The sequence below is a fragment of the Betta splendens genome, chromosome 1 (assembly GCF_900634795.4).
Source record: "Betta splendens chromosome 1, fBetSpl5.4, whole genome shotgun sequence".
NCBI classification, from domain to species: Eukaryota; Metazoa; Chordata; class Actinopteri; order Anabantiformes; family Osphronemidae; genus Betta; species Betta splendens.
This window is the reverse complement of record NC_040881.3, coordinates 7,775,181-7,789,354: the sequence shown is the minus strand read 5'-3', so window position 1 is coordinate 7,789,354 and position 14,174 is coordinate 7,775,181. Positions and strand designations below refer to the sequence as shown.

At 39.0% G+C, this 14,174-nt stretch overlaps 1 protein-coding gene across 2 annotated transcripts in view; it reads right to left on the bottom strand.

Annotated features, from left to right (window-relative positions):
• LOC114861380 (E3 ubiquitin-protein ligase SMURF2-like) overlaps positions 1 to 14,174 on the bottom strand; it is a 43,715-nt gene that overhangs the window by 20,715 nt on the left and 8,826 nt on the right. For both annotated transcript variants that reach the window (XM_029160545.3, XM_029160630.3), the window contains exons 2-6: positions 8,808 to 8,846; positions 7,121 to 7,229; positions 3,265 to 3,398; positions 463 to 528; positions 11 to 95 (exon numbers count right to left, since the gene is read on the bottom strand). In XM_029160545.3, the coding sequence (XP_029016378.1) occupies positions 11 to 95; positions 463 to 528; positions 3,265 to 3,398; positions 7,121 to 7,229; positions 8,808 to 8,846 (433 nt within the window). The remainder of the gene's footprint in view (positions 1 to 10; positions 96 to 462; positions 529 to 3,264; positions 3,399 to 7,120; positions 7,230 to 8,807; positions 8,847 to 14,174) is intronic.

The window sequence follows — 14,174 nt, the reverse complement described above, 5'->3', positions numbered from 1 at the left end:
TAATACTGACCCATCAGGTAAATCATTGTCGAACAGGCGACTGCAGTCCACCACGGGCCCTCCTGTCCCAATGCGGTCTCTGGACTGGAGACTTACTAGACCATTAACAAAGACAAAAGGCAGAGGGTAGCTCTAGTCCCTTTTAGTCCCTACTGATTATTTAACTACACTGTTAATATAACTGCTCTGTCAGCTCTGCTGTGCAGTATGTTTGTGTACTGTATGTGTGTATCACTATCCTCCACTTTCCTAATTTGTTCAGTATTTCACACTGATGGCATTCACCAGAACTTCAGAGAAACTATTTACTGTTGCCTAATTTTATAGGGTTGTAAATCAAATGCTGTTTACTACTGTGGCTTTGTTTTTTGCTGATACAGATGATATTTAGCAGTGCACAGATAGCAATGCCCCAACTTTTGATTAGAAAATACTGTTCATTACGCAAGTTGTGGTTCTTACCTACTATCTGTCCCCTCACAGTATCATTGTCATTGGGTCCTAGTTTATTCAGGTCCAGCCTCTGATCTAGGGAGAAATAAAAAAAGAAACATTGATTCAACCAATCAAGAATCAAAAAACTTTATTTCCAAGCATTCATAAGTGGGCAGACCAATTTCCCCCTGGGGTCAATAAAGAGAAACTAAGATGTACTGTATACACAAGTATTATCTAGACGAAGACGCACACACGAAAACCTACACACATTATGACAAATGGTTCAGAATCTTCCCCTTTTACAAAAATAAACATTGAAACATTAAGATACCAGACTCTTGGATCTAAAAACTTAACTGAGTTAGAAAGAATCAAAGGGTTGCACGGGTAGGATTTTTCTTTCAAATATCTGGGAGATGGCTTGAAAAGCAGATTCAGGAGTTCAGGAGTCCCAAAAGGTTGGAGACACAACTCAACCAAGGATGAGTCTGAGGCTGTATACAGGCAAGTAAACAACCAGCAATGTGCTCTTTTTAAAGTTTGACTCGTTAATGCAGGGCATCTCCAGATACCATCACAATTCGTTGTGGTAAAATATCAACCAAGTGCAGACAGCGGTATAGACGTCTGTGTCAGCAACCATTACTGTCTCAAAGAATGATGACTGTGCTTCTTATGTGGAATTCATGTAAGTCTAAACAGTCAGTTTATACAGGGCCAATACTTACTTAAAAATGTAAATGTTTAAATGAAGGAGCTAGTGTAAAAAAAAGGGAGGGGGGGGGGGGGGGGTTGTGCAGAAGAATCAGAAGAGGAAATACCCCAATTCTGTAGGATCCAATACTAAAACACAGATCAAATTGGATTTGTCATGTCTGTTAATGTGAAGGCTAAGGAAATGCTAAAATACCATAGTATGTTTTCACAATTGTTCCCTTTTGTCTTTTATTTAAACACACCAATAATAAGATGTATAAGAAAATCAAAAAAACTGTACACATTGGAAACACTTAATATTGAAAGGTGTAAACTTTGAACCCAAAACCATACCTTTCAACAGTGTCCATTTTTCCTATTTCAGCAATTTTTCCAAAAGCTGCTGCACAGTAGGTTACAGTGCCTGCTCCAGTGTCAACTGTGCACACAGTATTTTTGTGCTGCCTTCCCTATTCAATTGGTTATCAACAGTAGACCCATGTATCACTGTGCTGCAGCTACATTAGGACCCGCTATTGAAGAAAAAATTGTTGGTATCTGTCCTAAATAGACTATTATCAAAAGATTCTATAACATGATACTAAACCTGATGAAGTTTCACACACAAACTCTGCAGTCTCAAATCCCAGACCAATCATCCATTCAACTTGTAACACTGTAAATAGAAGAATGTGTTTTTACGTGATTGAGCACACAGTTCATTCTGATCCTGTACATTTTTTTCTACATGTGTGCTTATACCTCTGTATAAAGGATGTGAATATGCAAATATAGCAATTACAGCAACATAAATTAATATGAACCACAAACAAACAACAGGGTTTAAGCAGACCATGTGCAGTCAATCAGCTAATTTTGAAAAGCTGTGTGTCTGTGTTAGTGACTTTGTGGGTTCAGAAGTGGGGCAGAGGACTTAGCGGTTTGTGCCTGTGACGCTGCAGGAAATGGAGCTCGGATAGAGCCAGACATACTTGACAATAATACCGGATCCCCTTTTTGGTTTGGTTTGCAAGAGCATGTGTGGGTGTTCGTGTGCAGGAGTGAAACGGCTTTGTGACGTTGTGTTTGTATTGGATATCACAGTAAGCTTTGCATGAATCGGACTTCTAGGAACCAAGGCAATTCCTGTAAAGTCTGTCTCTGCATGTCTGTGCGGGGTGTGTGTGTGTGTGTGTGTGTGTGTGTGTGTGTGTGTGTGTGTGTGTGTGTGTGTGTGTGTGTGTGTACACATCTTGGTCAGACCAGACTGCACTGTTCATGTGTCTATACCACACAAAACAAGAACAAAGGGATAAAGTGAGTACTGGTGTCTTGCCGTAGATCATGTCTCCCTATCTACTTCCTGCGGGCTACTATAAAGTATAATTCTGCTGTGTTGACTGTACAGTAAGTGGCTGGTCTGAAGCCTAATTGGAGCCTATACTGTCTGTTTCTGGAAGATGTGGCTAACTGTAAGGTCAAGTCATCTGGCACTGACTGGAGTAAAAGTATGGCACCATGCTTCCATGGTCATCAAGGTTCCTTCTGTGGCAACACTGACGCTGTCGTGGTTTTTAGTGGATTAGGGGGTGAGCCAAGAATGCTATTTAAGAGCAAACATAAAGGCTGTTGGAAACTATTTTAAACGCCTATGTAAAGTTTTAGTTTGACAGTTTGGACTTGGTGTAACATCTGGTTGAACTAAACTAAAACTGCCTTCATGAAAGTGTCCAATAAGTGGCAATTGCATTCAGACAGACAACTTCTTAAGTGGTTGCGGGGCAGGGCTATATGGGGAAAAGGGGGGAAATGCAAGTCATTGTGATAGTTACAGTATAGTAGAAATCTACTCTGTTTATGGCAGCAAAGAAAGGAGGAGGAAATGAGGAGAATGAGTGTCTATCAGTATAATATGGTAGCGGTCAGGAGCCTAATCAGAAAAAAAATGTAATGCTGATCACAAAGAATAATGCTCTGGGAGGTAACACAAAAAGGTCGCCTGCATTTACAAAAGCACCACGTTGTCTTATGATGATTTGAGGGAGATCAGGGATATAGTTGAAAACTACAGTATGTGACAATAAATTGCACAAATCAAACGGCAATTTAAAACACAGGCAGACTACTTACAACCAGTATCTTTCAGTCTGTTGATGGCATTGGACAGGAGGCGGACACAGCCCAGAAAACCTGCACCCTGCTTTTTGTGGATCTTCTTGTGATTCCATACACTGATAGTGATCGAGTCTGCTTTTCCAATGTATCTAAAAGTAGAAAAAAACATAGCAATATGTTAATAGAACTGAAAAGATTATTTGCAATCCCTTTATTAGTGCACAGCGTTAAAGGTTCCAGTACATATGACCCATATTGGTGAACACATTGCAGGGCCCTCAAAACATTTAGAATAGGGTTGGTTTAATCATCAGACTGTACAGTGAGACATGATCTTAAAATAATTCTAGTATGAATATTATTGCTCGACTGGTGCTTAAAACCTGGACTGATGTAACAAATTAATACAGAGTATTCAAGCCTGCACACGTTTACAGAAGTAGTATTTATAAATTATTGCAATATGGCCAGCAACAGCAAGATGTGGGTGGAAGAAGATTGGCTGAATAACTGTAAACACTAATTAAGAACTGGACTGGGACAAAACAATTTCTACAAAACTGGCTGTGGCTTCCTACAGTATGATGCCTGTTGGCAAAATACAAAACGCTGACGTCCACCCTGTAGTTTTGTATAAAAAAAAAATTCAAAACAAGACAAGCAATTTGCAAATATAGAAACAAATCCTTTAGCTGATAATAGTATAAATACTCCTAAACAGTGTTCCCTCTAAGCTGCATGTACTGTATGCGCACTGCAGACCTGTTTCCCGCTCAGAAAATTTTGTATGTATTTCCGTACATGTATTTACGCAGCTAATCGACATCATTGACAGGCTATGACAGCATCATTATGTGCCGCTACCGGTGTAGCGTAGGGGGTGTGGTCGATATCGAGAGACGACACGCCAATGATGCTAAATGCTGCTTATGTTGAGCCCTTACAATAATGGCAAAACAAACGGGCAGTGGCACATTCTCTCACCAGGCCAAAGTAAATAAACAAATGCGACTGTACGAAGATGTACGACGGGAATGGGGATCGGTACAAACAGAGAGAAACGGAACAAGCCGTCAGGTGTACAGAAATCCAACTCTTGAGCAAGTTAAACTTATATATATATATAAATATTTTACTGCAGAACTCTCTCACCCACTGCACAGCAGCAGCTTCACACATTTTCATTGTAAGTGAGCTGAAACACTTCATTAAAAGTATTGTAACAGAAATGTGAATGCTGCGATTTGACTGTAGTGAATTTGTAATTTGTAGGGATGCGATGCTGGCGTGACCAAGGTGCACACGTCTTATGTCGCTCACAGTGGTCAAAGGGATCGCTCAGAGGGTTGTGTGTCTGCTCCTAAACCTACAAAAGTGTAGTTTTCCTTCTTTAAACCCAGATTATCTTTCCACAACATTCTTTACACATACCTGAAGAAACTCTCCAACTTTTCATTCAGTGTGGGAATACACTTCACATTAAGAAATACGATTCCCGTCCACACTGCATAGGTTTCATGTTTAAATTGAAACCTATGATTTAACATCCGTAGGGTCAAAAATAATCTGTGTCAAGTGGAGTGGCCAACCACTCTACTCTAATTCTTCTCTTCTAGTTTTGGATGTAATCTGCTTCTTCTTTTCATGTTTCTTTTGGTTTAAAATTGTAAAACATCAGTTACAGACTATAATAAAGTTGAGCAATGAAGGCAAATTTTTCATACAGTACTTTTTGACTGAGAGAAAGAAATTGTCCCCAGACTTAACCACTACTCAACAGTTCCAGGGGTTCCCCATTTTTAACTACACTTAACTGTCAGTATATATATATAATTTGGATGACTACAGAGACATTAGGGCCCAAATCAAACTCAAATCTCTTGCTGTTGCTACATTCAATGCTTCAGGGTATGCTTTTCCCTAATGAGTGCACTGGCTATGCACAGCACGTACGCATGTAAATTGTTTAATGCCGAGTGAAGGCAGTGTAAGTAAAGAGTGAATCTGACCCTCCAACCAAAGCAGCCTGAGGCCAAGTATGAGGAGACTACCTGCCAAAACCAGAAATACATACTACTGCGAGTTCATGAACTTTTAACACAGAGTGTTTTCAAAAATCTGCTTTTTTTCCTCCATGTCCTCAAACATTTCATGCAGAGGACATCAATAAGAATCGTGAAGAAATAATTATATTTCAAAATGAAAGGTATTCGTTTAAGAGTGTATTTATGATACGTAATAAAGGGCATCAATGCCCCTAGGGGTTTAAGTGTCATGAAGGAAAAGAAACCACCTCCCAATGCTGGAGGCTTGAAAGGGGCGTGTGGTGAGCTGGCAAACACCCAAGCCCACACTCGCGTCTCCTTTCACTGGCATGTTAGTCATTTCCTGAAGCAGAGGGAGAGGCCAGGGGTCGCTGGTGGGGATCACAATCCACAGACGGTACAGTTCCAGAAGGGGTGTTGTAAGAAATAGAGGATCTGAGGTTGATGCTGACAGGTACTGTATGGGAAAGATTTGTATCTTACGTGCAAATGCTAAACAAACAAGTCCATTCACACGTAAATACATTTTTATTTCCATTCTCAAAATGGCTGCTTTTTCCCCCATCTGAGTGTGAAAATAAGCTGTCTGAAAACGGTCACACAAATGTCTGCTTTGTAACTATTCATCCTCTTTCTTGTAGTACATCTTTCCAGCATCACCAGACCTTTTGCTCTCTTAATTATAAATAGGCCTTTTGACTTCTTTGAAGTGATCACACAGTGTCCCTGTCCACACAGGTGTCAGCGCAGGAAATAGTCACACCACATAGGCTCAGTCAAAACACTCAAGGGCATCGATTTGAATTGGCACATTTTAGTTTATAGAGTTTGTTGTCCATTAAGCTTCTGTTCTGTTAAAAGCAATTACCAGAAGGTTTTTCCTGGTGCATCTCTTTTGAATCTTTTGACAATATGTCAAATGAACATCTACTGTCACACAAACACCTACCTGACTTTAAAAAGGACTACATAAAGAACACATAAGCCCTTCTAAAAATAGAAGTAACTAGACCTCTTCATAACAAGAACAACAAACTACTGTATCGTGTTATAATTCAAAATATGAACACTTGTTATTGTGAGATATTGAACATGTGTTTTTTTCTAAGGTAGCAGTGATATGATACTACAGATGAGAGTTCCAATCTTGATTGAAGGCGTCATACATAGATTTATAAATGCTCGATAAAGGATATTAGGTTCAGCCTGACCTAAACATTAATATGAAGTAGTGATTATAATGGCCTCAACAGCCTAAGTAAGACCACACTTGGCCCAGATAAAGTAAGCAATCCAGACAAATGAGTTACACAAACACTAAGACATTGTTCAGGAGTACAAAACTATAGAACAGACTCTGTGTTCTGATACCCAAAATAGGCAAAAACCTGCTATTTGAGCTATTTGAGGAGGAAAAATAACAGTACGAGCTGCATTTTACCCACAAAATCTCAAGTGAATATGCCTGGCGAGGCCTGTGGTGTGGAATGTCTCAAATCTTGCTGGACAAGATGTTTTGTTCACATGTTAAACAGCTGAAATGGTTTGTAAATGGCCGTCTGTGCACACAGGAAAGACATGAGTGAATATGCATTCCTAAACCACTTGTCATAGGAGTTTCACAGAGATACTGTGTACAAGGGTGTGAAGTCAGTGTCCAACATTTCCAACCCCTCTTTATTGTTTTTTTATTATTATATTATTTATTTTTATTATTTCCAGGGGTCGCATAATGAACACAAATTCCTCGAACATGCGTGTTTAAAATAAGACATAACTACTATAGAGCCGAATGCAACACTAATTCAGGTCCTGTTATAACTTACAGGTCATAATGTTGATTCCACTTTGGGTCCAGCGTATTTCTCACAGTATCTGTGGAGTGGCATTGTCCTGAACCGTCCACTACCACTTTGGCGAAGGGATCTGGCAACCCTATTGAACAAAGGCAGATAAAAAATATTTCATGACGAAAACATGTTTGCATACATGTAATAAATGTTTGCCCATTTACATCAGCATAAATGCAGTTACAGGTGTATTTCTAGGTGTCACCTGAAAACTGCAGTAAGATATACTTTATGATATATACTATAGTCACATAAGGTCACATTTTGTATCTCTCTGAATGCTCTCTGAATAATGACTGGGTCTTCATTGTCATATGCTGTTAATTGAACTGCAAGCAGGTCAGTTCCAAGTCAACTTGGACTATTCCATGCTGTGTGTTCTGACCCTACTTTAAGATGCCAGAGGTAGTGTCTGGTAGATATGTTAATTATTACAGTTACAGTGAGGTTGATCAATATGTTTACACAATTTGAATCGGTGACCAGAATTCTTTGTGATCGGGATGAAAAGCATCAAATTTGCTTTTCAGTCAAAATTATGGATTAAATGTGCAAAACTAGGAGGAAAACATCACGGTAATGTTTCAAAACTATTGAATATCCAACTCCCATGTTACATGTCACATTGGAGATAATGTTAAACATCACACCACAAACAGTGGCGTGTCTTTAAGGCGGTGTCTTCACGTGCAGTGTAAATAAAATGCATTCTCATTAATAAGGTGTGGTTACTTTTTATTAGCCCGTGGAGAAACGTCCATATGTGGCTATGTAATAGTAATTATTTGTGTTTACTTGGCAGTAACCCACTGTTATTATGTGTGGCCATGCTTGCATGAGCTGAGTGTTGTTTGTTGTTTTTTTTTATGTCACAAAGATACCTCTGGGCACCGATACTTCACCTTAGTCAAACCTGTTTAGCCACATGTATGCGCCTTGGGATGCCACTGTTTGTGATAGTATGTTGTGGTATTTTCTGAACTCGTGACTTCCAGAGTAACAGAGACCTTGGATCACTTGGTTATTGTTGCTATTACTCAACATGTCTGTAACAACACCCCAGTTGGTTATCAAGATAAATGGGATGGGTTGCAAACAGGAACAGTAGCAACTTTTGTAAAGCTGCCTCTTCGCTGCTGCTAATCATCCTTAATGCCAGTCACAGAGAATGTCTAATGGATGAAGGAAAGGCTTGAAACTAAACTAGGTTCACCAAAGGTTAATCAGAAGCCACAAAGAAAACAATCCAGTGGACCATTCTCACAGAATGGTTTAAGTTATCACATTCAAAACACCTAATTTATATATAATTAGCTAGATCTGAGATGGCTTCTAATATTTTAGGTAAAAGGCATTATCGCGTGATAAAATGTTTACTCTCATTAAAGTTTGCAATGTTTTACAATAAAGTTAATAAAAGCTTTTTTAATTAAATGTAGTGCATCAGTAAAAAGGCTCTTCTACTAGATGTAAGGTTAGCAGTAGGTCCCTGTGTGTCAGCACTGCTTGTATGACAGACAGCTCCTAAGGGACTTCATTTACAACATGGCTTCAAAAGCCAGAAAGCTGCCACTGCTGACAAAGCCCATTCTAATGCACAAGGGAGGGAATGGGACAGGAATAGCAACAACACACAGGCACACACTCAAAAGGTTTTACTTACGGAAGAAGTCTTTCTTTGCCAGGTTCTTTGCACACAGGACTGAAAAAGACAAAACAAACAAAGACATTAATGGCAAATTAAAAAAGGACATATGGTTCACCCTGTTTGTAAATTTGAGTAAGACAGCTTCATTTAAAAAGTTAAAATCTGAATTTAATGAAAAACCTTCATCTACTACCCAAGTAATATTTTTGTAAATGTTTGACCTGATCGGTCCATCCTGATCATTTAGTCACTGCCCGATCAAAGGTCAGGAAACCAATTGCAAGGGGTTTCTCCTTGTGAAATATTAAGTGGACAGGCACTCTTTCCTGCATGAAACATGTGTGCTACCATAGGTCTGTATTGCAACATTAAACAGAATGTTAGGCTTTACTCTGCAGAATTCATTTAGTATTAGTATTTGAATTAAAGCAGGACCTACATAACACAGCACAGATATAATAACAGTTAAAGACAAGACAACGTGAATTTAAGACAAAATGGCAACAGACCGTCTCTTGATTACATACAGTAAAGATGGTGCAACGATATGACAAGTCAGAAAACAGTTCATAATACAGGCTTATAATTGTAACGAACTATTCACACACTTTACATGTGTTTCCATAGATACACATGCCATCTACTTGTGGCATCATAACTACCTTATTAATACAGGCGACCCCTGTCTTTTCAAACCATATTAACACAAAAGAACATCTGTCTCAGTCTACTCAATGAGCTGTAAAGGCACATTATATCTGCTCCAATAATGTAAGTCCAACTAAAAATAACATACTGCTGCTCGTCTGGTCAGTTTTGTATTTCCATCCCCTTAACTGTGCTTAAAATACATAGCGATTTTACATAGATTAGCTGTCATAAGCGTTTATTCACAATACCTGACCAGTCACATAGTAGTATTACCCTAACTTAAAAAATAAGATAAAAGGCTTGATTGAAGTATAAAGGTTAAAAGGACAATTCGAATTAAAAGATAAATAAACTGAATTACCGTAAGGTAATTACTTAAATGCATAATTACTGTTCGAAAAAATAACACTGTTCTTACTCCATTAATAAAGAACATTAAGCAAATTAAACATGTGCTGTAATAGAGATATATTGTACATTTATAGATTTATTAATATATCACAACCAAAGCATATGATCTTACTGACATCCAAACCTCTTTAATAACGCAAGCCCTGGTAGCCACTGTAGCATCACATTCATTTACTGAAGAGAGCTTGACAACTACCCAAATGAAAAATCAGACAGAATCGCAACATCAACACCATCCAAATTACTTTAACTGGAACTATTGGATGGACACTAACTATCAGCAAAGTCTGGGAAAATTAGAATGTGAAAGCCAAGAGTATGAAGGCAAACCAAGTCAGAGGAAGCCAAAAAATCCTCCTGTGGGATAAAATGGACACCATGTCAGCAGACAGGAGAAAAACAAAAGAACAAGAGGCCTAAGATCTTGGCAGAACATTTGTGCACAGAGGACCCAACTCAAACAAAATCGGCTATCACTCTTAACCTTAGCCCTTACAGAATTATCAATAATCCTATTTTGTTCACACGCTGCATTTAAAAACCATTAGCAGATCACAAAATGTTGTGATCGAGTAAAGGCTTAGAAGGCTCTGTGAAAAAAAAAAGGTGACAAAGAGCAAGGCTGTATTGTATTTCTGTAATCTGCAGCCACCAAAGGTTCTATGCAGTGGCAAACCACACATCTTTCCATATTTATACAGAGAAACCTGAAATCACTGGAGATGTGAGCAGTAATTTAGAGGTCAAAACCAGTATCAAAGAAATCTGTATTCTGAGACTAAATGCTGGAGAACAAAATTACAGGGTTAAACTGAGGGTACTAGGCTTTGTGGTTACCAAACTATGCTAATGAAGATTAAAAGATTAACCTGCGCAATGCTCCTGTGTCTCAGCCACAATTAAAATAGAGAGAAAAGCTGCTCTCATTGTTATCAGTGGCCTCTCACCAACTGTGCTGCCAGGCACAGTGGAGCTCTGCTACTGATGACAGTCAAGTGGTTCATAGTGGGTGTCAATTAGACAACTGAACAAGATAAGACTTGCTTTTAAGAAACTTTAGGACATCATATTAAAATAAGAGAGAGAGAGATGCAAGTCATTGACATACTGGTTAGTTAAAAAACATTCACTTCTACTGTATTAACAAGGCAAATGGACTAGAAACAATGTGGAACAAATACAGGCTTGTTCTCCATATACTAAATTCATAGTTCAAAAATATACAGTTTGATCCTAATTTAACAATTTACAGTTGTTTCACTGAGACTTCATCGTGAATCTTAGTATCAGAAGTAATGAACTCGGATTGCTGTGGCCTGTGGGGATTCAACAGTGTTGAATAGCTGCCATGTGAGCAGACATGACTGGCCACGCTGACCCAGGACTGGCAGAGGACCAAACTCATTCAGATCCTAACACGCAAAGCTAGGTCAACTAGGAATCAGTAAATGACTAGGAGGCCTTGGGGTGAAACTGCCCTCTGTGCTCTCAGTGGATCACCAGGTCCACTCACAACCTTTAGGATGGGCTCAGAACAATAGTGTTTTGATCCTGTGAGTGTTCTCTAGTTTTAGTCAATTTTAAAAAAACACATCACGGCTTCAAAGCACAAAGGTTGCAATTTAGGAGCTGAGTCATATCCTGAAATTACCTTTGTGGTGGATAACATCACAAGTACATGTGTAGTTGAATACCGTACCTGCAATACAATCTCATGTCTAGGACTTGATCTTTAGACATATGCTGTTCACCTCATCTTGCTGGAAATAAATCTTCCAGGTTGACTCACATTTTATCCTTTGCCCCCACAAGCCTTCCAGGGCTTCATACAGAAAAGCATTCCCATATCATGTTGGTATCAACATGATTTATAGAGAGAATGGTGCATTTGTGAACCCTTCCAGTTGATTTTAAAATCTCCTTCCGGCACATTTTGGCTAAAGTTCAAAATGAGTTATTGTCTTTGACACTTAATAAGTAGTAGCTGTTGTATTTCACTCATTTAAACCCTTGCAACTTCAGAAAGGCTATCTCCCTTTTGCATGGATGCTCAAAATGGTTGTGCCAAATGCCTTTCATTTTTTTAGAATGGACTAAACTGTACCTCAAAAACATTCAGTACCGATTTCTAACAGTCATCATTTTCTTTCAATTAACAGCACTTGTCCATGAACATTTACTTAAAATAAAAATAAAAGATAAACTCAATCAGCTGCAATTTATAAAACAAACTTCCTACAGTTCTGTATGTTTAACCACATTTAAGTTGCCCTCAAGCTAAAACAATCTCAGGATTCGACAGCTTTAAACGAGCATTAAATCAGGCCAACCGTCAGACCACAACAAACCTATTCATCTAGACAACGAACATACAAAGGTTAATGTCTATACAGCTGTCTGGTAGCTAAAAACGTTGGAGTCAGACAGTGATCTGTTACCGACTTAGACAATGTCTCTTCAGGCTTCAGACATCAACCATGGCTGACCACCATCAGGGGACCTGGTTGTGTCACGTTTAGGTCTACACGTTATAAAGGCCCTGCATATATTACACTACACTAATATTATTGTAACGCTAACAAAAAGGACAGCAGAGTCTCCACTTTCCAGTCTGACCACCCACTCAATGACATGTAATCATTATCTTTTTGAGCCTAAAGCGTCCCTGTGCAATTGGATCGTTACCAAACAAAAACATAGATGTCACAATTTGCACATTGAGGTATGCTAATTATAGTGTAATACAAAAACCACAGGCTTTAGTATTCTTTGCGCACAATGTGGCTCTGACCTCAATGAAGGGCAGAAGCTGTTTAACTTCTCCATCTGTCTGAACACAATGGTCAGGCTGAAGGTTGGTATTAGTTACAAGAGCAGGGGGCGTCACGGGGATTCCCATTTGTTTTCTCAAGGGAGTCTCCAAGTCTGCATTTCCAGTGGCTGTTTAATGCTTCTTTCTGTCTGTTGGGTAATAATATTACATCCCCCTCCACTCTTTGTAATGTTATCAAAAGGACAAAAATAGAGTCTTTTATTGTCTTTGTAGTAATACAATGAGATTTGTTCAGTGACTCTCAGAGACCAGCAGCAGCACAAAGGCACATTAAAAAAAGATAACAAAGACTACCTACCTACCTACATAACTATAAAAACAGTAGCTTTACTCTGTCTTGGGCCAAAAGGGCTGTGGTCAGTTACGGCTATAAACGACGGCGTGTTTGTGCACTGCCAAATTCATGGTCAAGCAGTTCTGAGGTCTATTTGTTCTATGCTGTGATAAATAGCAGGATTTTGGACATGGAGACATGATAAATGAGACTGACATGGCATCTCTTATGATCATCATCAGAAATTCACTGCAGCTGCTTCCAGTCGGCACTTAGTTAACCCACCATTTATAACTGGGAAACAATTTTTTTGCCAAACAGCACAACAGATGTCAACAATCTTTAAATCTTGTGTATTAATAGCTTTCTTTACACCTTGTTGTCAGTACAGCCAAACTTAAGAATACCAATGACTTCTTGAATTCTGAAACGTGTATATTGTCAGTGAGGGTCCAAGCCAAATAATTAAGAACTGCGATTCTGCAATGGGCCTGTGTGATTTAATCTTTAGAAAGAACAGCAGAGACAGCTTCAACCATTCAATCATCAGCATTTCCCTAAAAAAACGTCTTGAGCCCAGGTCAGTTTGAAAAAGCTCCGTGACCTAAAGCCAGACTCTGACGTGCCATTAACTGCAGTGACTCAGGCTACTTTAGTCAGTCCTATCAACAGTGAAATTTCAAAACTTCCTGCTTTATCCAAATAACGTGATTAGATTTTAAAACAAACTGTGATACAGACAAGATGTCCACAAGATGTCTGTTCAGGTACAAAACATTGTGTGATCTCTTTAAGCAGTTAAGCAAAATCTTGGCAAGGTGTGAATTAAAAAGCAAATACGTTACATAAGTTCTCCAAGAGGGATTTAAGAGGTACGGCCTAGGTCCTTTGCCTTCACCCTGTTATGACTCTTCCAACAGCCCCACGCAGTCTCATTCACAGCATTGTTCCATAGTTAAACACAACACTTCCTCTTCCTCATGTCTCGCAGGCGAACTCCCTCACTCACTAGAATCCACCTCGGCCAAACGTCAGGCAAAGTATTGTGTGTACGCACCATCAACTTTACTTACTGCACGGACACGCTGCAAAATAATGGTGTTGCGTTATAAATTTGTATTTATTGGTCTTTAAAATTGGTTGGCGATGCCAAACTGAAAATCTAATCTAAATCACAAGTGACTTCTCAATTTCAGGCTTTCAGACTAGGGAA